Genomic DNA, 24815 nt, shown 5'->3' on the forward strand with positions numbered 1-24815 from the left:
TATCAAAATCGCCTTTATCTTTGCAAGGCAGAGGTCTTAGGTATACTTAATGACATCGGCTCTCTGAAGTTCCAAATCACAAAACTGGTCTGTGTAAGCGAGTCTCTTAGCTCCATTAAGTCCTACAGTTTGCCAAAAGCAGGGCAGTAATAGCAAAAGTAATCCTCCAAGCTAGTACAGTAGAGCCTGTGAAAGAAAGTCCAAGTATCAGCTGTTCTCCCAGCATGGGAGTCCACAACATGACTCAGCTGTTCATCAAAGGACTCTGGTAGCAATTTATGATAAAAAGGTGACACCAGAAAACCAGTCAAGGTTGACCATAAGAAAAGCCCAGCAGTCAGCCTTTAGAGTTGGATGTTCTATTAATCCTTCAGGATGTCCCTGAAGCAGCGACTCTGAAACTCCTCACCTCTGACTTGTGTGTGCAGCTTGCTAGCTGCACAGCTGGGCCAACTCAGGTTCAGGAGAAGCATTGGGAAGCTTGGAGTTGAAGATCTGCAAAGAGTCCTTGATGCGAGCCACCTCTCCGGCCGAGAGCTTGAGCCGGTGGCGCAACAGACAAGAAAATAGGTCGAGAGGCTGCGGCGCAGGTGGAGACAGCCGGTTAATCCGGTCTCTCATCTCCAACAACATCAGAAAGGCGGCATCCTGTGTGCCCTGTGTGTAGGGGTAGTCCAGCTGGAGAATCAGATCCTTGATGCCCTCAGGGTCAAAGTGCATGCTATATCCAAACACTTTCAGCGTGTTGATCTTCATATACCCCAGGTTGGATGTCTGGTCATCCAAGTCCAGAGGTTCATAGAAGAGAGTTTCATTCACTGTTGGATCATCTGTGACTATGCGGCTTCGCAGGTAGATGTGCACTGTTTCAAAGAAGGACTTCCATTTGTTGCCCAGAGATAGAGTCCAGTTGTAACACTGTGCTGTGGCGACAGCGTCCAGTCGAGTTCTCTCCCAGTCAGGGAAGTCAGGCTGGTTCACTGGCATGAACCAGCTCTCAGAGTGACTTCCCCCAAAAGGATTCACATAAATCGCAGGCACAGGCTCCAGTGTTGAATTCTTAGTCGAGCATATCTGGAAAGAAATGCCCATCAACATGTGGATTAGATTGGACTTATTTTTGTTACTCTTGAGTGTCAGCAACATCCTCTTCCTCCAGGCAGGATTGAACCAACTTCCCAGACGGACATCGTTGCTGATGTAGATGGCGTGGACCTCTATTCTGCTGTCAAGTCGCTGAAGCAGGTACTTTACCTGAAGAGAGATTAATAAACTATGAGATCACATTCACTCTTACAGGCAGAGAGATAATAATAGACATATCACATATACACTACTTCTAAAAGCACATATACTATACATGTACTGTATGCCCTCCAGTTTGTAACACACTCTTTCTGTGTTCATATCTTCATATCCAAGCTAAGCTAAAACCCTGATGACTTCATCGTGTTTTCCCAGACTCCCCCAGAGCCACAGAAGATGAAGAACTCCTTATGAAGGGTGCGCTGACCTTTATGTGTAAATTCTGTCAAGTGGCCTCTTTTTTTAAGATCTGTTACCTTCCTTTTTACGAAGCGTGTCTCGCCTCATTGCAGACACTGTAAAATGGATTCTGAGCCATACCTGCATTTGAAACTCTCATCTTGTCCCTAACACTGTTTGCTTGACTGATCTCACCACCCAGAGCTTTTATTTTTAGCTTGTGTACATAATTTTGTATGCTTAGTACGTTCTGAGTCTGAGATGGGATGAATTAATGAAAGCGATACATGAATATGGCTTATAGGACCAATGGCATAATGAATTTTCAATTCTATGAGAGATTGTAGGTTTTTTTGCAAAACTGCGATCCACACATTTAGACATGTGGTTGTCTGTTATTATTGGAGGTATGTATGTGTCTAGTATGTCAGTTTATTTGTGTTATGGTATAAATGGTCAGAGGTGCTGTACTATTTGGTTTACTGATATTTGAGAACCAATGGAATGCAATATATAAGAAGCTCTGAGAACCTCAGCATCAGGCATGTCCAAGTCTAAGTTCAGATAGTGGTCCAGGGATGCGGCGATGCTCGGCCGGCAGGAACCGAGATGGAGGACATTGCCGTGGTGACAGGATCCACAGCGGGTTGCGTTGTCAGTGGCACAGGAGGAGCAGGAGGTGGAGGAGGTGCCTATAGTGCAGGGAATGACTCCTTGGCAGGTGGGCTGCTCCACAGGGCAGATACAGCTCATCACCTCCTCAGAGAAGGAACCCAGCACTCCGTGCTCATTGCAGTAGAACAGAGACTGGGCCTTGCTGAGCCAAAACCCAACGGACCTGCAAAGGGGAAAGAGAAGAAAACAAAAGAATGCATTTTTGTATAGTGTGCAGCATATTCCAACACAAATTACTTGTTAAACAGTTACCTGCTCTGTATTCTAACAGCAGGTTGGAAAGTTTCACTGGTTGACAGGTTCAAGTTGGTTTCACCTCTGACCACAGCATCAGCATCATTGACTCAGGACTTTGGCTCTCTACTCTGTCAACAAGCATTTGCGTTCTGCTTGGTTTTATGTTGCAATTAGCAACCCCAACTGGCAAAGTACCAAAGCAGTTGTAGTTTGACTGAAAATGTTACGACCAGAGTGTGAGATCTGTGTCTAAGACGCTACTGACAAGCATCTTTTATCTTAGGTCAAGGGTCTGACAAATTAAAAGAAATAAAAATAATAAAGCTAATAGTTAATTAACATAAAGCTTCATAAACCTTTTAATTTCCCATTCTAATTATTTAACTGAAAACAGTCCATATTGATATTCAGTTATATAATTTGTACTGCATTTTATCAGTTGCAGGGTTCCCTATGGTAGCTGAGGTGTTGGTGCTGCAGAGGAGCCAAATAAGGGAGAGAAAACTAACCAGGTCTCCTCAACACTTCAGAATAAATTCAAAATCAGCTTATTCACTTATTCACTTATTATGGTCCTACTCTGGAATTCTCTACCACTTTCTTTTTAAAAGCAAAAATATGTTTCTTTCACAACTTTTAAGTGTAGGGTTAATGGGTAAAACGTGTATTTTAGGATCAGTATTATTACTATTCCCTTTTTAACAACAGCATTAATAATAATAATAATAATAATGATAATGCTCATCATCACCCAACAACTGACCACCAAGCACAGACAACTGGAGAGGAAGGATCACATGATAGATGCAAAAGAGCCCAAGTGTGAGAAGCTGCACCACAGTCTGTCGTGGCGGCTGCCCCGAGAGAGATTAGAGAGGATCCAAAAGTGCCAGTGGATAATCATAGAGCAAAGTAAAAAGATCAAGGCATTAATGGGACAGGTTAACATGTTCCAAGTAAAAGCTTAGAGCACAAGAGTGAGAATGAAACATTGGTTCACAGCAGGCCTACTCAAAGCTTAAGTGATCCAGCAAATGTCTTTACCCTGGAGTTCAATTGAACTGAATCCCCAACAGTGACTGCTAAAGTTTGACTATGGCATATTGTGGTCAAAAGAAGAGCTTTGGAACAATCAGCTTGGACTTAAATAATGTTTCAAGTAACTTATCATTATCTACTATATATTCCATTATGCTTGTTTGCTTTGTTGTTTTTGTGTCCTTGATTCTCTCTATATGTCAGTACGTGAGAGCAGCAGAAAAACCAAAGTCATATTCCTTGTATGTGGTCAAACATTTGGCAAATAAAGCTGATTCTGATTCTGATTATTCAATTGTTAGTTGCTTATATGTATAAAAGATATAAAATTCCTAAATAAAAAAAGTAAAGTGAAACATATTACATTTTGTAATAGGGATTTCCTTTTTAGGTATACATTTACTTTGTCATGATTACATTAAAAATATGTTGTAATTATTTAGCTTTTCATTTAATTATGTCACAGTAACAGTACATACATACTGAGTATGTAACAATGTGTATTGAATTTCACTTTATCAACTTGAACTACAGAACCTTTATGGAGACCTGCTGTGCATTTTCGTTTCTCTGCCTGTGACTGTGGCTGGAGGCAAGTGGGCCTTCAATAAAATGAAGCTCGTAAAAAAATCTACTTGCACTCTATCATGTCCCAGGAGAGGTCAAACGGGTTGGAAATGATTGATTCATAGTGAATCAACTTGGCCACAAACTGGACCTTACAGACAACGTAAATTACTTTGCTTACTACGCTGTTGCCCATAAAGTTGGAATAAAATGTTTTTTACCTCTTCTCATGAAATGATGTGATTTATTCTTGATAAATAAAGTGTATATCTTCTCAACTTTATTGATCAAACTCTTCCAAACATATCACAGTGAAACTTAAACCACAATTAACCTTTGCAAACTGTGGATTCAGGCTTTAACAAAATTGGGGGTATTGAACAATTATTCCAACTTTATGGGCAACAGTGTAGATCTATGTAGGCCGATGTTTGAGCTCTTTAAGGTTCCAGTATGTATTTTTGTATGTATGTATGTAAATCTGATGAAGTGTATGTTAAGATAATTATATAATGATTTTGCTATCCATTTTTCATGGACAACTTCAAAGCATCAAAGTTGGGAATGAGATAATGTTTCCAATATGACTGAGTTTTGATAGTGGGGCTGCCCTTTATATATTCTCGTGTGTAGGACAGGAGAGCTCTTTTGCCGTTCAGAAATGGAACATGCATTGTCTCTGCCTTACGGCCAATCAGCAACCTGTGGGGGCCAGTTGGACTGCGTGGCTAGGGGGGCTTTGGAGACCATCTTGTTCCGGGGGCGCAAGCAAGACACACGGCAGACCCACCTACATAACACTCCATATATTCCATATGAATGCCATTTTCCACAGGCAAAAATCTAAGTCAGTGTTCTCCATATTATTTATAAATGGGATTATTAATCCATAGCAATTTGACACCTTTTTGTATAGAAGGGTGGGTGTTTGGTATGACAGTGGAGATGAAAAGGCAGACATACATAAATTACCATCCACTTTGGAGCGGTAACAGTAGCAACAAGTTCAGACTGAAAATTGGCTCTGCAGAGAGTCTATCCCCAGGCTAAGTTCAGGAAATCACACACAACATTGCCCAAATGCTCCAGCAATTCCTTCCCCTCAGGCCTGTGTAAATAGACAAAAATGAATGATGATAAAACAAATGGATTTGTGCAAGAAAATAGAGAGCTTTAGCAGCTGAGCAGCCCACGATAACTTGTTGCTGGTACGAACTGGGTTAAGACTCTGAGTGACAGATGAGAGAGAGAGAGAGAGAGTTGACTGAGGGAAAGAAATTAAGACAAGGAGTGAGGCAGAGTGCAAGGGGTAGGAATGGAGTGATGGGTAGAAGGAAAGGACTGTCAGGGAAATTAAAGTCCTCTGTAAACAAGTGCCGAGCTGTCAGACCCGGAGAAGACTTGATTACAGAGTGCTACAATACCACGTACCTTACTCCACACAGGCCCCCACCAGCGGTAACTAGACCCTTCATCTCTTCCACACTTTTCCCCTCCATCTCTCTTAGTCTCCATCCTGTCATCGCATCTCTTTTCTGTCTCCTACATTCTCTGACTGTCTTTCCTTCCTATGTCTCTTTCTTTCTCTTGTGTTTTCTCTCTCTCTGGCTGTTCCCATCTCTCTTACTCAGCTGCCTTTCCTTTCTTAACACTTGCGTCTCACAAGCATGTCTTCATTTCGCCCTCAGCATAGCAACTAAAGTGTCACGTAATGACAGCTGACTAAAGATCGTGAGGCTATTTAACTCAGAAGCCAACCGTAGGTGTAGAATTCACTGAGGCAAAGGGAGTCAGTTAACCTGTCAAATTATTAGTAGATGGTTGTGTCAACAACAGTGGTGCTTTCTTCTTTGTCTGTTCAGCCGCTCTGGCAGTGAATGCTCAACAGTAGCCGCAATTCTGAATGCCTGTATATTTGTGTTTTAAAAAAATCGAGCCCAGTTTCCTTAGGAATTACATCTATATTGGACAGGTGTGCACCTTGATTTACACCCTTTCTGACAGTCAGTGCCAATGGAGGAAGTAGTGTGCATGCACCAAGCCCTTCAAATTAAACAACAGGTTATGTTGTGCATGACCTCTAGAATGACACATAGAAGGGAGTTTCTGTTCTCATGCCCCAAACAGCAGGACAAGACAATTGCTCTGTGCCTTCCAGAATCATTATAAGTCACTGATGAATATGACTGAATAATGAAAGAATAAATATGTTCTATGATGTGACGACTTTATAGTTAAGGTTTGGTTTAGGCACATTTTGGGTAATAATTTCTGCAATGGCCTTAGTTGCTGCATATGTGAATAATGTATTCGTATCCATTTACACCCTTGAGGGAAAGACCAATACCAATCACTAGACACTAGTTCTGTTAGGCTACAGCAAATGTAAAGGCATTCAGTAATTGCTTGAGTCACTACAGTATCTAAACAGATTTAATCCTTTTGCGTGCTGTAGTCGCTAGGCCACACTATATTGACATTACAGACACTACATCTGGGAGTGGTTCAGGTACATGCAGGGTACTGCTCTCAACATAGTGTTGCTACTATTCCGTTATAATGCCCAACAGTGTTAAACAGTAAGACATAGTATTTACAACTGTGCAATCTGTTGACAGGAGAGACGGCCCAAAGCTGAAACAGCTGAAATCACAATGCCAGCAATCTACAAATACATTTTGGATGGGAATCTGCTTAAAGGGAGCAATTGTGTACTCTGCTGGCATGTATCCCGCTTTCCTGTGTGCATAACTTTTGGGGTTTTGCTAAATTCAAAGCTGAGCTCTTTCCAGACAGATAGCTCTGGGTTTTCCCAATGTGTCCCACTTGAGGCAGGCTGTTAGAGAGCCTACAGCTGTAGTGAATCAGTGCAAAGAACCCGCCAAAATTCCCAGTGATGTTTAATTATGCCCTCCTTATTTAGTTTTTTCCCCATCAATGTATCCCAGTGGGTTACCTCTCTCTGGGCAGACTGATGCAAGGTTGTTTGGGGCAGCGTTTGCTCAGGGTGAACAGCTTCCTGACGATCTTCTGGGCTTTGCCTAGGACCAGGGCAGTGCTGGACTCCAGCTGGGCGTAGCGCTTCTGGAGGGTCAAGTCACCCGACCAGAACTTGTCGATCGTGGACACATTCAAGAATCGGTCGGTGGGCAAGCGCTTCAGGAAGGCTTTGAATTCATCTGCGGAGAGTTCAACAGACACAGGGAGGGGGACAGAGGTGGACAAAGAGAAAGTGAAGATAGAGAAAAAAGAACGAAATTAGACCCTCTTAGGTAATTTACATGTTAGTAATACCTTATTCGAGCACGGCAAACTAATTTACCATAGTCCATTTTCCCCCACCCATCTCGACTGAGGAGCTTGAGGTGTTTTATGTGTCATGAAAATACAGAGGAAAGTCGTTATGTTCTAATGAATTCCCATAACTGAATAAACACCTGTGCTTTAATGTGCGGTTACACTCATTCGCCTCACCAGAAGAAGCTCGTCGTACTCACAGTTACATCATTTACAACATTATCATTTAGAAGCTCTAGTTATCAGATTCGTTAACACCACGGTGTCACATGCAGATGGGCATCATCATTTACGTCAACATTTTTTCTTTGAAAGCCAAAACAAGTTAAGAAAAAATCCACAATCACAAGCTGAATAGAGCAATGAAAGCATATGGTAAAGTGGTGATAGCTTTCTCTTTGATTTCTGGTGCTCCCCTCTAAAATGCAAACGCTCCAAAAACTGTTCTAGGTGAAATTCACGGCAAGTTGTGCAGCTCTCGAAGCAAGACTGAGAGCAAACAATGCACAAAGCTGTTAGTCAAACTCTTATTGAAACACAGGATTTTGAATTATAAAGCCATGATGGCATGGCTTGACAGGCTCGAGCTCCACCCCCAATCTCAAGTAGTGGATCAGTTAAAAGGTGAAATGAACACGTTAAAGGGGCACAGACTTTCATTATACTTGCCTGGCAAATATTCGCATCTTTCATACTCTGTACCCTTTGTCTTTCAGTATTAAACTTGCAGTCTCTTAACCCTCTTAACTCTATGATAACCCTATTGATTTTAGAAAGCTCCCTCCAAGGCCATAAAAGACACGATGTACCTGTTTTCACAGGTGGAGTAGCACTCCCAATAATGAGTAAAATTACATTTATGTGAATAGGTAGCTTTTTCTTTACGTCGCCTTTTGCAGTGTATTAACGCAGTAGTACTTTCACTTTTGTAAATAAAACATGCCAATAGCAGTACAAGTAGAGACGAGTCATAAAATTGTCTTGTTTATGCAATTTGCTGTCTTGTATTTTGCTTTGAAATTTGATAAACATAAAAAAGAAAAAGGCCACTTTGAGATAGTTCGCCCACTTGATAAACAAAAAACATTTCGATAAGATTATTTTTATTTAATGTAGAAAAGCTTTAGGTGTTATCGCACAAGAGTCCTGAGTTATGATTTAAGAAAATATGCCTGAGTTTACAGACCTCTTGCTGTGCTGAATAAAAGTATAGAAACAGCAACATTTTACTGTGATTTTCCCTCAGTCTGAACAGCACCTCCTGCCCCAGCAAAAATGAAGAGAGAAATTCAAATGGTGTCATCAAATCAAATGGTTATCATTTCACAAGTGTGTGTGTGTGTGTATGTAGAATATCCAGCATAAAGAGATTGGGCACGATTTCTCCGAGAATAAAGTCGGCCCAGAAGACACAGCTCGTATCCTATCCTGTGTTGGGTTTGCCAAGAGCGCTCCGTGCTAAGATCACTGTAGCTCCATTATGAACCAGTGGGCAAATATTACGCCAGTATGAAGCCTCTGGGTAACTTGAACCTATTATTTTCTTTTCTCCCAAAGCCAGCTAAGTGAGACCTTCTAGGATTGCTCTGGGTCTGCTGGAGAATCACACTCCCATGTGCTGTTGTTGGCAAGGAGACAGCGAGGAAATCTGCAGGCAAGCCGACCTGAGCTGAGCCCAGCTGATGAGACTCAAGCCTATTACAGTGCTCAGTGATCCCAGATGACACAATGGTCTGTCACTCTCCATCCTTCGTTTTGTGTATGTCTGCACCCTTCCCTTGGTGTGATCTGTCTCGTTCTCTCGCTCTCTCTCTCTCAAGGTTTTCTTTTGCTGCGTGTTCCTGCTGTCTGTTTCTGCATCTCTTATTTCTTCCCCTCACTGTGCCAACATGAGGCTAAATTAGTCGGGCAACGTTAACTGTGAGTTACTCCGTTTGCTAGGCACTTTCCTCACCTGGTCTGTTTTTAGTGCTTGTTTAATGCTACCTCTACTGATCTTCACAAACTATTGAAAGCTCCACTGGCTAAATTAAACAGTTTAAAGGACAAAAAGACGGTGATTTAGAAAATTAGGTACAACCATCGCAAGAGTAGAGTGAATATAATCATGGTATTTACAGCATACGTAACTGTGTATGGCATGTTAAACCAGAGGCACACGCACAAAGACAGACTCAAACGCTCGACATGGGGCAAACAGATGGTAAAAGTTGCAGTTTATTGTTGAACACAATCAACAAAGACAAGGCAGCAAAGACAGACACAATCCGAAACCACTTACTGACAAATACAAACCTGACTAGACTCTAACACTCTCAACTAGACACTAACACTGACTAGGATGCTGGAACGCTCGACACAAGGGCTCAAGATGACCTGGCACTGGACAGGGGAAAACACAGACATTATATACACCAGGGAGGGGGGGCACAGGTGGAAACAATCAGGGTGGGGCAGACAACCACAGGAGCCGGAAACGCACACAAGGGCAGGAAGTAAAGGGGCCTGAAACAAGAAGGTGAAGCTGAACGCCACAATAAAATAGGAAATACAGTGTATTGGCTGGATAGGCATTGTCCACCAGCAGAGGTCAGTCAGGGTCACTTTAATGTCACATTATAATTTAATTTATAATTTTGTTTTTTATTAAATCTTGGTTTAAATTTGAATGTCAATAAAGTTTAAAAATATTTTCCATATATATATATTCCCAAATTTTGTGTGGTAACATGTCCTATAATATTTATGACAATATATTTGTCCATTTTATTCACATTATTATTTCTGCACTATTCATCTTTTTATTTATGAACTGTGGAAACTAACTGTGGTAACTGACCGTGATTTTAAACTGAACTCAGCTGCATTCAGGTCAGTGACATTTTGAGAAAAAGTTAAAGAGACCGTTAGCTTAAAGGTAAAGTTCTATGTGATGATATGCACATTAATAAGACAGGTCTCTGATCAGATCAACCACTGGGGGCAGAAAACACACACTGAGAAGCTATTTTATCCATAGACTGAATATAAGAAGCGGATATAGCCACTTTGATTTGTGGACTGCTGTTTTGAAGCCTCACCATCTCGGTATAACAGCCATCACCATCTTGATTTTGAAGCCAAAAGTGACGCACGCAGTGAGTTTTCCCCTGCCTGTGATTGGTTAGGTCTCTCATTTGTCAGTCACAAAGTAGTCCCGCCCTAATGCATAGCCTGCTTTATCATCTGTTTTTCTCTAAATGTGACCATAATTTACTAAATGAACATCCCTCTGTATTGAAGAAGAGTTGAAGCCACTGACTGAGACCATAAACTCATCAGGAAAATACTGTAGAAAAGTAGAGCTAGTTAGGTAGAAATTCACAGCCATAGCAAAAATGACAGGAACAGCTACACCCATAGTCAAGTCCAGTCAGTTCTATTATTAATTTGTCACAGTCTGCAGCACATAAGACACTCTCAATCATCTCAGCATCAGCTTAGGAAAAAAAATCTTCTCCATTGCCACAAGCAGTGTTTCAGTGTCAGAACCACAGAGAGCAGCGTAGCTGTGCTCACAGCAAGTGGCTGCAGCTGCTGTCAGAGTTCAGCGCTTCTGCATCGGTAGGTCCATGCATTTATCCCTTGTGCATGAGTACACACTTCAAATCAGACACAGGAAAGATGTACTCAGCCTGAAACATAGGGAGGCAATTACAGGATGCAAGTACATTGAAAGTATTATTATAATATATATTATTATGAAAGTTTTCTTTCTTTTTCTTTCTGTTACTGCTTGTGTTGCCCCTGCCTCTGTTGCTGCTGTAATATGTGAATTTCCCCCAATGGGGGATCAATAAAGTCTATCTAATCTAATCTATTACCAAATTTGCAAATTTGTGTCTCAACTACTGTATTTTTTATTAAGAAGCAGCATTATTTAGGAAAGCAAAAGCATTAGCAGCTGGATTGGAGCATATTAAATATCCTTAAAATTGAGATTTTATTGAATAAAAGAGAAAGAGAGAGACACTTTGTATGACTGAAAGTCTGAGCTAAAGTCACAAAGGTGCAGTTGTGACTGCCCCCATCTGGCTCATATTATAATATGCTCTATCTTCTTGTCCCAACTCTCCATTCCAACTACCTGCAGCTTAAACTAAGTAAATAATTTACACCAAAGAATAGACTTTTTTTTAAGGCTGCACCAATACATCAAATAGCTCATTAGAATATCGCAAGTGATCTCCGTTCCTGCAGTTAGCCTCACTCTGACCATTAGCATGTGAGATCAATGCCTCCTACACCTCAGCACGCTCTCCTTCCCTTTTTACTATTCCCTCCATCAATGATTAACTCACCCATGGTGGCATATACACATTCATGTTTATTACTCATCCTCCAAAATACCTCCCCCCTTTTTCTTTATCCTTCCACTCATACTTTGTCAGTCTGCCTTCAACACTCCCTTAGTATTATCTCCCTCTCCTTCTCTCTCTCCCTCCCGCTCTCTTTCCCTCTTTCTCTCTCTCTTTCCCTCCCACACCCTCTCAGCAGTAATCATTAGCACCGCCATCACGCTGGAGAAATTTGTCTGTCTGTTTTCCTCTCTTTTCCTGACATTTATGACTCCATGTCCAAAATTTATGGACAATTTGGCTCACTCAAAATCTATCAGATAAAGAGGCTGGGGGGGGTTGTTTTCCATAATGGGCGACCGCGCGGCACCCGAAATCTCCATCTCTATGCTGACTTTGTGATTCATGACATCATCAAGCACAGACGACAGCTAAGTGACTGGTTGGCTGGGGCCTATTCATTTAACTCCCTGCAAGGACATGGGGCATGAAAAAGTCAGAGCCGAGATTTGGAGAGTCCAAACTGCCGGATACAGTGAAGTGTAGCGGAGAGTCGAGTCTAAATCAAAGTGCTCTCTGCTGTTTGGTTTTAGCCGAGCTTAGCTGTGTGGGTCTAGGGAGGACAATGCTGGTTTAGAACTTTGGTCCACAATGAGATCAAGTATTTTGCACAGACTTTCATGAACCTGGAGGATGTAGCCTACTTGGCCTGAGTTACACTGAAGTGATGAAGCCCTCTAGTAATTATGAAGGGAGCAGAAAGAGGAGTTAAGTGACATTATAGGTGGTGGGCCAGTGAATTAAATCAATAAATCAATACATTTAAAAAGAAAAAAAAAGGTGTTTTCTTACTGTGTAGCTGCAACCTGCTAAAAAAAGAAAGTATTGTCCATTGAATTTGTGCCATCAATCAATCTAGAGAAGACCGCTGGAAATGGAGTCAGTGTGAAGGCTTAAGAAGTGCTCATAGACATTTATATTTATACTTAACAGATTGTGTGTTAAGTCTGGTTGTAATACGGTTCACCTTCCTTTGTGGGGATAGTCCTGTAGTCACAACTTCACTGTTCTGTTGCAGTTTCACATCTATATTGACAGTTTTATGCGATGCGAGTAATTAAAATATACTGTCAAAAGCATTTACACATATCAGTTCTAACCCTCGCATATGCTCACTGTCACAGTGTGTCTGTTACAGCTGGAATTATATTTGATGGGCTCACAACTGCCTGCCACATGTAACAGTGAACACCAGTGTCTGGAACACCTCCTTTCTTTTAAGATGCTTTTCTCTGCAGTGCCCTTGTCTGTCAGTTCTATCTTTGTGAAGATCCTCTCATTAAATCCTGCATGATTTCTCACAGACTTCAATAATCACCCTTTCTCCCTGTGTGCCTTTAATTCAGCTGAAAACGAAAGACAACAAGGTTGGAATTGGGATGTTTTCAGGGCGAATGCAGCAATGCTCTTGGTCTTTTTTAGTATCGTGCAGTGATGGTGGCCGGGAGAGACGGAGCGGAAAACAGAAGGTTGGAGTAAGCTGCTATCTTCATCCCTTCAAAGTGTCTCCACCACATTATAGGCGCCATCCATCACACATGGTTGACAGTGCTCAAACTAGAGTTAACAGGGAGGATTTTATATTTGACAGCGTCTATAGATCCTCTGAATTAAAAAACTAGACTTGAAGTACTTTTTGAATCGGTGCTCAGTAGATTGATTGATGTCTTAGAACGCTGGCTCAATACTTTGGAAAAAAAGCTAGCTAGAACCTGAATACGTAAAGTATATGTGAGGATTTCAGTTTGATGTATATGATAGTGATACTATACTATCAAACCCCTCTTGGCGGGCCACAGAGATCAGGACTATTAAATGGGAACATCCTCAGGGCATTTACTGCTGATTTTAAGTACCCCTAAACTGTATGGAGACCTATAGTATGTGCTGTGTGAGTGCCAATGTTACACAAAGTGATAAAAAAGCCCAGAGCGGCAATTGTCACACGTTTGTATCTTAAAATCCTGTCAAAAAGGATCAGGTAGAAAAGGGACAAAAAGTAAAAGACCGGTCTTTCCAGTCAGTCGTGAATGATTAATTCCGATAGCCTCTAATTACATTTGCTCCTTGATAAAGTAAGCTTTTTGTTTTCAGATTAACTATAATCCCCTACAGACTTGCAGTTTTTCCGGACACATCTTCCTTAATTAGTCGAAAATCCTTCAAGAGGACAAGAGCGCTGTCCGTGCTTAACTTGAGCCGAACTCATAAATTCATAAGCAACTGTACACTGAACTATTTATTATTAACAGAGTAATTAAACTTGCATTTATCTCTGCAGATAAAAAGGGGTAGGCTTTGGCACTCTTACAAAACATGCTGCAGCTGTGTTTAATTACATTAGAATAAAGAATGCATGACTTTGGTCTGATTTATTTGATTTATTTGTGCACCTTTTCATGAGGCTGGCTGTTTCACTTTATACTTTGTTTTGCTGCGTTGAAGAATCCTTTAGATCTACATCACATTTTAAATCCCAACAGCTACAAAGTAGAAACTGTGGAGCCCCTCCATCAGCATCGCTTCAAAAAACTGACCTGACTGACTTTTTTTTTTCAGTCATAGATTAAGTGCTGACCTGAATTTGAGTATCATATTTTTAGAACACCATGCTCCAAATGGAAAATATGGTCAATGCGTTTATGTAGAGAACATTAATGGAACTTAATAGAGCTGTTGGCGAAGTCCATGCTTTCCACAGCGCATGCGGTAAAGATATCTTACTTGGCTATTTAGTTGGTGCATGCATTACATTGTATATCCTCTTATTTACTTATTTGGTTGATCAAAAGAACATGGTGTGAATCACATTAGATTACATTAAATACATCGTTTAGGTTATTTCTAAATATACCTGATTAACCACACATATTTTTGCATAATGCCTTCGTCCGTTCCGACACAGATTTAGACTCAGCAACAACAGTCTGTTTGCACTATCAAATGCTGCAAACCAATCAATGTTCCTCAGAAGTCTTCTTCCCCTTTATGTTTGTTGTGCTTGATCAGAGACACATCTGATTCAGCTGCATAATGCTGCAATATGCACAGAGAACCACTTTTGTTTTTGCCATTTATTGTTAAAAAAGGGGTCTTTTGTCTACATTATCATCAAAATAACAAAATGATCATTGAGAGTTTAGAGTGTTTATCATGTGACACAATTGCAACCATTTGTGTGTTGTTGTTTTTTTGTTTAGATGAATGCTTTGCATGTAGCAGTCCTTTTTTGCTGACCGTAGCATAATTTAATAAATTGCTGGTAGTGTAGGAGCCAGGTTTTGAGAAAGAAGAAGGATGCATGCTATAAATAAGATCATATCCCTGGTTCTGCTGTATCAATTTTGACAATTTGTGTCCATCATGAGTCCAACAGTGTTATCGGAATGCAATGCTACTGTTGAACTCTTTTAAAGCACCTATGTTTAAGATTATAAAAAAATTTTTTTTAAGAGTTTGGCGATTCCAAATAATAGCGTAACCATGACTTGTAAGGAAACATCAAAGCATACAGTTACTGGCAATGGATAGGAAGAAATTTACTGTCGCAGCTGTCATTGCCAATTGTTTCCATGATGTAAAATTGAAAAATGCTATGATCAAAAGGAAAAAAAGTACCCCCGATGAGCCTTGAGGACACCACATACTAACAGCTTTCATTCACCTGAATCACTAAGCTTCAGCCTTCAACAGAATACAGATAGACCAAATGACAGCCCAATTCCCTCCATGTCAGGCATTGCTCCAGGGGAGGTCTGACTTTCCAAGCTGAGGAATTGTAACTTTGTGTCTCTAAAACTCACAAGACAGCCTACTTCACACTGGCACAGCATCGGCTGAATGAAACTGAAGAGTGCGCCTCAGTAAAGTCTGACATGCTATCACACAAACAAATCCACATATATGTGACAGATTTACACTCAACATCTCAAACACATCCCCTGGTGTAACCCATCACTCAAGTGAGAAATGGGAATCATTTCTGTTTGGGAAACCAATATGTGCACAGGCACAGCACATCGGGAAGTAATGCTATCAGGATGTGCGCTTATTGGACTCTTGTGGGTGATCGTAACATGAAAAAAGTGTCGTACCCTCAGCCTCCACCAAGTCATAAAGAGGATCGATCTCAACTAGAAGCACCATTTTCCCTCTCGTTCAAGGTTGGTGAGGAAGCATAAAAGCCCTGTCTTGATATATAAGGCAGAGAGGCTGAGAGAAATAAAAATAGTTAAAGAGAGTTTGTGAAAGCCGGACAGAGGACGGCATCGGCTGGTATGACGTCTTTGTGGGTTTAGAATCCTGGTTATGGCTCATCTTTTTTGAGGAATGACTGATTCGTATACACATTAGTGCAAACTGTATAGTCACCGGGGTTTACAGTCGTATAGTCGTACGAAAGCACCATTCACAGTAAATCACACACGCCCCTTCTTCCACAGAACTAAGAAGTGTCTGGTCCCTGTGAAGTGACTCTAGGTTAATACTGCTATAACACACTGAGCATTAATCTGAACACAAGCATCCAAGGCAGAGCAGAATGAAATAAAACAGAGCCAGACAGCTTGTATATACAGTACATCAAATATACACGCTGGCTGTGAGGCTTATTTCACAATCTCAACTTGATCATGCAAATCTGTCTTTGCCTTAGATAATTACTGTCAATGTCAGTGAGGGTGCGGATCCGTGTGTGTTTGCTTGTGCTCCGACTATGTAAGCGTATGTATGCCAGGGTTGAGATCGGTTCAGAATTTAAATCAATTTATGAACCAGGGAAATCATTCTTGATTCCAATCCATGAGATTATAGACAAGTTTAAATTTCTGCTTTATCATTTTACCAGGATCAGAAGATACTATAGATGAAACAAGAGTAAGTTGGAAAAGTTAGAATCAGGAAACTAAAAAATACAGAACATTAATTTACAAAAATATTCAAATGATCATGGCTCACTTCTTTAAGATCAAAAGTGACTGTTCTCTGGGTTCAATAACACTCAGACTGGATGTGAACAGATTCACTAATTCACTAATTCAGTTCCGCGGGCAGAGGGAACAGGTTTGGATGAAAAAAGGAAAAATGGAAATTCAGAGTCTTGAATAAGGGTACGTATGGGTGGTATTAGGAGAGGAGCTTGTGAATGATTCTGGCCTTGTACTGTTTTCTATCTGACCACAGTGTGAGTACCAAACTCAAAAACCTGACCTGCATATATTAATAAGACCCCATGATTAACTAACTGCAAAGAATGTTGCTTCAACTTTGTAACAAACTACTACTTTATTATTATTATTTGCATTATATGCTATTCCACTGTGAAAAGTGCATTTATATATGTACTTTTTTTAAGCGTACTCTGAGCCATTCTCACCAGAAGAGGAGCCTGTTGGCTGTAAAAATCGAGCAGAGACTGTTGTATGACAGTAAACTTGTACAGTAAAGTAAAAACAGCTTTAAGATGTGTTGGAACATAAAATAATTTACTTTTATTATAGTCTCCTCCTATAAACTGATATACCTTTCAGTGGAAGCAAACACGGTCAGTTTCAGGACTCCGGTAACCAACTTCTTGTCAGCATGAGTAAAATCTCTGCTCTCGCTCCCTACCCTGGTAAATTATTATCTTCCGGGTCAAATTTGGCTGACCCCAGCTGAACCGAACACTTTAGGATTTTGCTGTGCCTTTAGCATGGCTGTTTGAAGATGAACTACCTCGCTGACTCCTGCTGAGAGATCAGAAATGGATAATGGATTTAGGTGAACATGAATTGGGGGGGGTGCAGCAGTCGTTTATATCCAGCGAGCTATTTTCAAGCTGCTTACACCTGGGGGAAAAATCCTTTCACTCATTTTTCTTTTTTCCCTCTATTTATCTGCAGAGGGCCGACAGATCACATATGCTCCTTTCACCCATGTTCTGCTTTGCACTTGCACGGTTACACGCATTTGGGAGCCGTCCAGGAAGCTGCAGCCTCGTGTGGTCGGCCACTGGGAGCTGCCCAGCAAAACCATAGTTTGCTACTGTTGGCCGGCGAGCTGCTCCAGTGGAGCAGCTGGAGGTTGCTCAAGGACATTTTACCAGCAGCTGTTAAGAATGAGAGCGCATTATTGGTTCACTTCCCCTGCCATCCACCATGATTGAGATATTTTCTGAAGATGTGACATTGCAGGGTATTATTGTCTGCGGAGTGGAGGGTGTCGCCATGGGGAATAAATTGGAGGGTATTTGGGTGAAGGATGTGGGGAATCATTGTCAGGCAGCACCGGTTTGTGAGAATGTCTGTGAGTGTGTTTGTGTGTATGCTGGTGGAGGTGGGAAGGGGGCTGAAAACAAATGTGTTCCATATGTGTTTTCATTCATCTATTCAGCTACTTAAATGCCACTGCTTTTGCTGTAGAAGACATTGTGGCATTTGTAAAAGGAGATGTCTGTTATGCATGCGAGTTTGACATCAACTTAGCTACAAAACACAATAAATCTGTTTAAAAAAAGCGAACCAAGAGCAATTCTGTTATTCTCACAAGCTAAAACTACCAGAGTGATTTTCACAGTGTAAACAAACCAGCCTTTGCAAGTGCAACTATGTGTTTCCAATGTTGAAAAAGGAAAATGAGCAGTACAGGTGTGTTGATAATTGGGAAGGTTGGCTCTATCTTCATTCTTCACACACTTTTTGTGTGTGAAGAATGTCATGTCATGTCATGTCATAACTACAGGGAGAAACCGTCTGAAGGTTAGCGCCATTACCCTGATTCATATGATACATTACGTGGAGACACGCAGGTAGATATGTAATTCTTGGAAGAATTGGCAGAGAGATGAGGGAGCCAGGGAGCCTACAAGCGTGGCCCTCGGAACGAGATGTAGTCAGATGTATAAGTTCGCTAGTGTGAAGCACACAAAGACCTTTAGTCATGGGGGGCTGTGGCTGAGAGGGAGAGCGGGTCATGACCACCAGACTTCCCATTCGTGGTTCGATTGCCAGCTTTGAGTGGTTGAAAAGACGAGACAGACCCTGTCCAAGTACAGTCCCTTTATTTGTTACTTTCTGTTACTCAGCCTTCTCAAGATTTCACATCCATCAAAGTTCTGCTCAGCAAGTAAACAAGCCGGCTTATGATCTGTTACTGGGATTAGTAATGTCATGAATCTAAAACTATATATCAACCCTTTCACTCTGGGTAGTACTGTGCTTTCTTTACCTGTATGAGCTTGTGTACCATCTGCTTTATTACTACACGGTAAGTGAGGAAAGATCAATTCATTTTTTATTTACTTGTTGTCTGTTATTCCTGTTGGCCTGTTCAGGTTAATGGTCCTCATGGTTATTTTGCCTTCAATCTGCCCTCGGCAACACTATGCAGTATCCAATCAGCTGTACGACCATAGTCATCAATTAAAACGTCTAACGGCATGCATTTTGCATCAATGAATTTCAGTTATGTTGTTGCTCTCTTTACCCAAAGGTAGTTGTAAATTACATCTTTTATTTTCTTTCTTTTCAGCTGTAAGCAAGTTAGAAAACATTTATTACTGTCTATTTGGTTCCACTCATCAGCATGTAAGAAGGCCTGCAGCAGCCTTCTCATTATTAATAAAGGATAAATGGAGGACAGATGCATAATGGCAAACCCCTACCCAGTTTAAGGTATTCCTTAACATGCAAACCTCATTCTGAAGACATTCTGGGGTCTGATGGCTGTGCCTAATAAGGGGGGCATTAACCTTGAACACTCCCAAGGTCTTGGATAGCAAAAGGAAACGCAGATGGGCCAGCGCTTTAACATTTACACCGAGTTCCTTTACGTGTGAACATTACAGAGCCCAAATGGGTAAGCAGAGAGCAGAGGGGCCAGGAAGGACATTACAGAAAATATTTACATTAATGTTAATATTTGGATTAGGTTTAAACTGTACTTAACACATCCCGTATGTTCAGTTAGATGCACTGCAGATCATTTGAGCAAATCCTTTGAAATGCAGAATGCATATTGTTCTTCCTTGTAATTTAAGGTCAATGTGACGTTGCATTAATTCTACATAAATGTGTTCTAGCCACACTGGCGACATAGCCCTAGGGATTGTGTCAGCCAGCCGAGTGGTCCACCTCTTTGGTCCACACTGATTATGAATCTGTGTGATAGTTGTTGAGTATGCCAGTTTTGTGCAGAAGTCCGTGGTGCCCAAAGGATGAATTTTAATGACTGGCCATCTAGCACAGGCAGATCAGATCAGATTGATTGGCAAAAAAAGTTTCCCGCATCATATTTACCTAAGAGGCACCTCCAAAAACTGCTGCCCTCATGTTCCTATTTTCATCATTGGTTTTAACCCCTTGAAGGTCCTCAGAAATAATCACGTTAAAGATCCTTACACACATAAATGTGTATGCATAAAAACAAGCCATAAAAATGTTAAAAATCTTTCTTTTTTTTAAATAGTTTTTTAGACCAGCATCAGCCCTAATCATACATATCAAATTTTAATTAGTTTTTTAAAAAATTAACCCTTAAATTGCCATGTTTTTGTCATGATGCGCATCATTTTATGGTCTAAAATACACAAAAAATACATGAAAAAAATTGAGAACTCTGAAAAATTCACCATCTTGCAAAATTATAAGCAATATGCATAAAAAACTGATAAAATATGCTAAAAATAAAAATCATAACACACTAGAAAGTGCTGAAGACCCTCAAAGGGTTAATGTTACCTCAACATGCTGCCAATTCCAAACACCTGCTACACTCACTCAAACCTTTGGAAATTAGGAAGATGGTTCACCTTGCAAGAAATGTAAAATGAAATATTATTGCCGCTGTTTCCTGCTCTTTCCCAAAGATAGAAAGGTCTCTCCGCAGTTAGTCGAACTTCTTTTTGTCTCATTTGTGTTGTAAGTGATTCCTCAAGTGCTGCCTCCGTGATCCGACTCACTGAAGATTAAGTTTAAGGATATGATTTTCTCCTCTTTCAGCCTTAAGAAAGCTATTTTGTTTTCAATTCTTGGGAGCATTCACCTTGTGATTCTTACAAGCTGTGCTTTTTAAATTACTTTTGCTTTGAACGCAAGAGGTGAAATCTCCCTCTTACTCTAATTTTTCATTTTATATTTGATGTATTTTTTTTTTTTGATTGACCTCTATCTGTTGCTTGATAATAAGACTTTTACGATCCCCAGCACCCCCTGAAGTCAAAGATGCTGAAGCAACAAAACATGCTAATGCACACAGTTTACCTTTGTAAAAGACTTCTATAGATGCACACTTAGCACACATGCACTCTCTAAAAACACCATCCCAGTAGCATAAATCATCATCTTCACCCTTGAAGGTAAATAATATGAGGATTGAAGTGTTGATAGCCTGAATGTGCATGTGCAGTCTGCTGAGATGCTACATTTAGCCTCTATTTATTGATCAAGGTATGTTTACTTTCTGCAGTGCCAGCTTTAAGGTTGCCTAACAGATGGTGTCCTGTGGCAAGCGTGTCAGCAATTACAGGTGAAAATGTCTTTCCACAATGAAAAGCTTTTAGCGAGCTTTGAATCTTTGTTCTCCTTGTGCAGAAGGAGCAGTGAGAAGTTTTTCAGCTTCTCCTGCAGGACGTCTGAGATGTTTAGGGCCCTGGGCAAAGTAAAGGTAAGCGATGTTTGCAAGAGGCTTAGACTGCACTGAGCTCTCTGTACCGAAGCAAGGGGAATTACTTTGTTCCCCGTGAAGGCTGGAGGGTCGGGAGGAGGAGGGACAGATTTAAAGAGATTGGCTGAGAGAAGGAGAGGGATAGAGATCGCTGTAAGGGATTTGGCAAGTGTTAGCACTGGTCACTTAGAAGCAACGCTTGCGCTGAAGAACTAAAATAGATTTTTTTCTCTCCCTCTGCCCACACTTAACCTTTTACACAGAGGGAAATAATTAAAAATCCGATGAGCCCATTGTGAATTTATGAATAGCAAATTTGGTCCCAATTATCTCCGACCAATAAGATGTCAGTGCTGAGGTGAGTAATGAGGGGTTATAAATATCTGGTGTGAAATGAAAGGTGATCATCCCGTCATAATGACTTGTGTCTGCTAACTGACCTGGCTGATCAAGTGGCTGATGTAAACAGATATAAACTGTTAAATGAGTCAGGTGCTTCATTAATGAAATAGCAGCTTACTAAGTGACTGAAACACTAATTGGAGTCTGTTGTGGATCAGTGACCAAAAAATTACTGCTGACACAGAAACAGAAATCACTACTTCACTCTTTACACTCGGGTCAGGCAACAGGATCACTACATATTATAAGGACTGTGCGCAGACTGGAGTAAAGGACATCTATTTAAAAATATGGCCATAGGTGTATGTCCTCCTGTCTGACTCTCAAACTCTCCACCTCATAAAAGTTCAATCCAGAGAGGATGAACTTTACAAGGCCCTGAAAAGAAGAGGGAAAAAAAAGCTGTCTTTGGCTGTAGATGCTCGTTAATGAGCAGCTCATTAACTGGGAGGCCTGTCTGCCTGGTTGTATGCAGCTGTGACTCACTCACCACACACACACACTCACAAACATGCACACACACTCGCAAACACAGAGGCAATAACACAAGGATGCACACAAAACTGACACACATGCAGTGATGACATTAAAAGGCTGTGTGTCTGTGTTCTAATTGAGTCTCCAGAGAGTCGTGTTGGCACTTGGCACCAGGAAAGCCTCAGCCTGGCCAGTCAGGCCAGCAGATGGAAACACATGACCACAACAAATAGTGGTACAACACGTTCTTTATGCTGCATACGCTTTTCAATAGGACTCCCTGACTCAGCCAGCTTTGAGTTTCATCTGATTCGTTTGATCTGTCCATCTTGGCCATTATTTAGAAACAAAATAATTCTGAACAATTTATGCCGTATCATGTCAGAACTGGACAATTTACACAGCCTCAGCTCTTCTTTCAAAGATGTTATATTAATCTTATTTATCTACAAGTTTATTTGACAGGGACAACATATAATATGAATATGAATTTCAATACTTTAAGTCTGATTCCTTACAGAGATGTAAGTTAAGTAAGTTAATTTCCATTCCCAGTCCCTTGGCAGGTGAACTAAAGCACATACAACAAGCATTATAGAATACCGCTCCCTACGCATGAAGTCACATGAGGATGCATATGGTATTTAAAGAACAATTGTGGTTATGATTAGTTGCTAATAATTCATGAGTTTAAAAATGGTGATTGCATTGCTATTGAGCCATCCATTTATCCATTGTGTATACCGCTTATGGGGGGGGCTGGAGCCAATCATTATAACAAACACAACAATGATACCTTAAATATTGATCTAATTGATTATTACATTCATCATATATTTATTAATCTGTTACTGAGGCACTTTGTATGTAATTAATAGTCATGAGAGCAGAAGGTGATATTGAAAACCTGTTGGCAAACTATTTCCATACCCAGCAGACAACAAAAGCGACATTAGAATTCATTTGAAGTCGTGTTTCTGCCACATTCTCGTTAATGAGTCTCATATTCACTTTCTTTTAGATCTGGATTTGTCTCCACCAGTTCTCGAGAAACAATTTTGCTATGGCCCGCTAGTTAGTCACTAACTTTGTTTTTCTGTCGTTCGGTGCTGGGCAGGTAGTGCACGGTGGCTTTATTAGAGCCTTTTCACTGGAAAACAGTTGCCTTCTGCTTGCTGGAAGAAAAACTGTTTGTGGGCAGGAAGTCCAAAATAATGAGGTAAAATGTGCTTTAAGTCTCTGTACAGTCTGGAGAAAATGCAGGATTGGGTGATATATGTGGAGTGGTCACTATGAGTAACCCCTATAACATGACGCATAGTCATTCATTCACTGTTAATATAAAAATATGAATTAGTGCAGCAATATAGAGGCTTCAACTACAATGCACTTACTGTTTTAGACAAAATAAAGAATACAACTATCACTATTCACATAACTGTGGTAGTGTAGCCAAAAGATAATGATAGAATCTCACTGCCTGTGTTTGCCGTTTGTGCCTCTCTACTATATCTGTCTTACTAAATTCTTAATTTGCTCTCTCAGTGTACCTAGGCAACATGAAACAAAATCCCTCATTAAGTGGTAAACATGATAAACATCATGGTTTTAAATCTGACTGCCTGGTCGAGCCGTTCCGTGCTTCGGTGTAGAAATGAGAGATTTCAGGAAAGTCGCGGCATCTTAAGTCTCCATCTGCAGTGGTTACCTGGTAAATGATGTATCCCCTTAGCACCTCTCTGCCACCGTCTTCGTTACGCTTCGTGGAGGTCTCCAGGAAGTGAGGCGGGCGAAGCGATAAGAGAGTGTTCATTACACCAATCCACCCCCTAGGGGGAAGGATGGCACCTCCTCCTCCCCTCCTTATCTCTATCTTCAGGAAAAGACATGGGGAGGAGTACTGTAGAAGTTAGGGATCAAGAGTAAAAAGGTGGAGGGGGTGTGTGTGTGTGTGTATGTGTTTGTGAGAGTGTATCCTACAGTTAAGAGTTTCCTCTTATCCCCTGCTGTGATAAAACCCTCAGCCTGCTTTAAGAGGCGCAGTGGTTGATTTAAAACAAATCTCAAAGTGCAGTTCCTCCTCAAAATCTTAAACAGGGAAAATCTGCCATACTGACAAATAAAAAAAATCACCTCATTTGGCTCTCTTTGTTTCCTGTTTGACCATCTTCTTGTGTCTCTCCTCCATTTCTCTACTTGCAATTTCCTCCCCTTTTTCTATTCTTCGCTTTCCTTTAGGTGAGTCATACTTTAGTGAAAATCTTCCTCTGCTGTCTCATTTCTTCTCTCCTCCTCTTTTTTGATTTTCCTCCCCTTCACATCATCTCCAGTCCTCCCCTCCCATATGATCTCCTCTCTATTAATATGCTTTCATGCCCACCCCCTCTCCCTTTTTCGTCTTCTCCACCTTTTTTCCCCCGTCTCTCTCTTCCTTCCCCTCGTAACCCCTTTACCCTCTTCCATTTCATCATTTTTTCTCCTCTACATGTGTTGAAGGATTAATAGCTACGAGGTTATGCCTTGCAGAGCCACGCGTCACCTCCTCTCACCCGGAACAACGTCCTGAGACGAACTGCCTCCAACTGCCTATTTGTCAGC

General features: G+C 40.9%; 1 protein-coding gene across 1 annotated transcript in view; it reads right to left on the bottom strand.

Annotated features, from left to right (window-relative positions):
* Window positions 1-432: 432 nt before the first annotated feature.
* Window positions 433-24815, bottom strand: part of brinp2 (bone morphogenetic protein/retinoic acid inducible neural-specific 2) — a 99864-nt gene continuing 75481 nt past the window's right edge. The window contains exons 6-8 of the mRNA XM_070845317.1: window positions 6959-7181; window positions 2017-2323; window positions 433-1254 (exon numbers count right to left, since the gene is read on the bottom strand). Coding sequence (XP_070701418.1) covers window positions 433-1254; window positions 2017-2323; window positions 6959-7181 — 1352 coding nt within the window. The remainder of the gene's footprint in view (window positions 1255-2016; window positions 2324-6958; window positions 7182-24815) is intronic.

This window comes from Pempheris klunzingeri, chromosome 15 (genome assembly GCF_042242105.1).
Source record: "Pempheris klunzingeri isolate RE-2024b chromosome 15, fPemKlu1.hap1, whole genome shotgun sequence".
NCBI classification, from domain to species: domain Eukaryota; kingdom Metazoa; phylum Chordata; class Actinopteri; order Acropomatiformes; family Pempheridae; genus Pempheris; species Pempheris klunzingeri.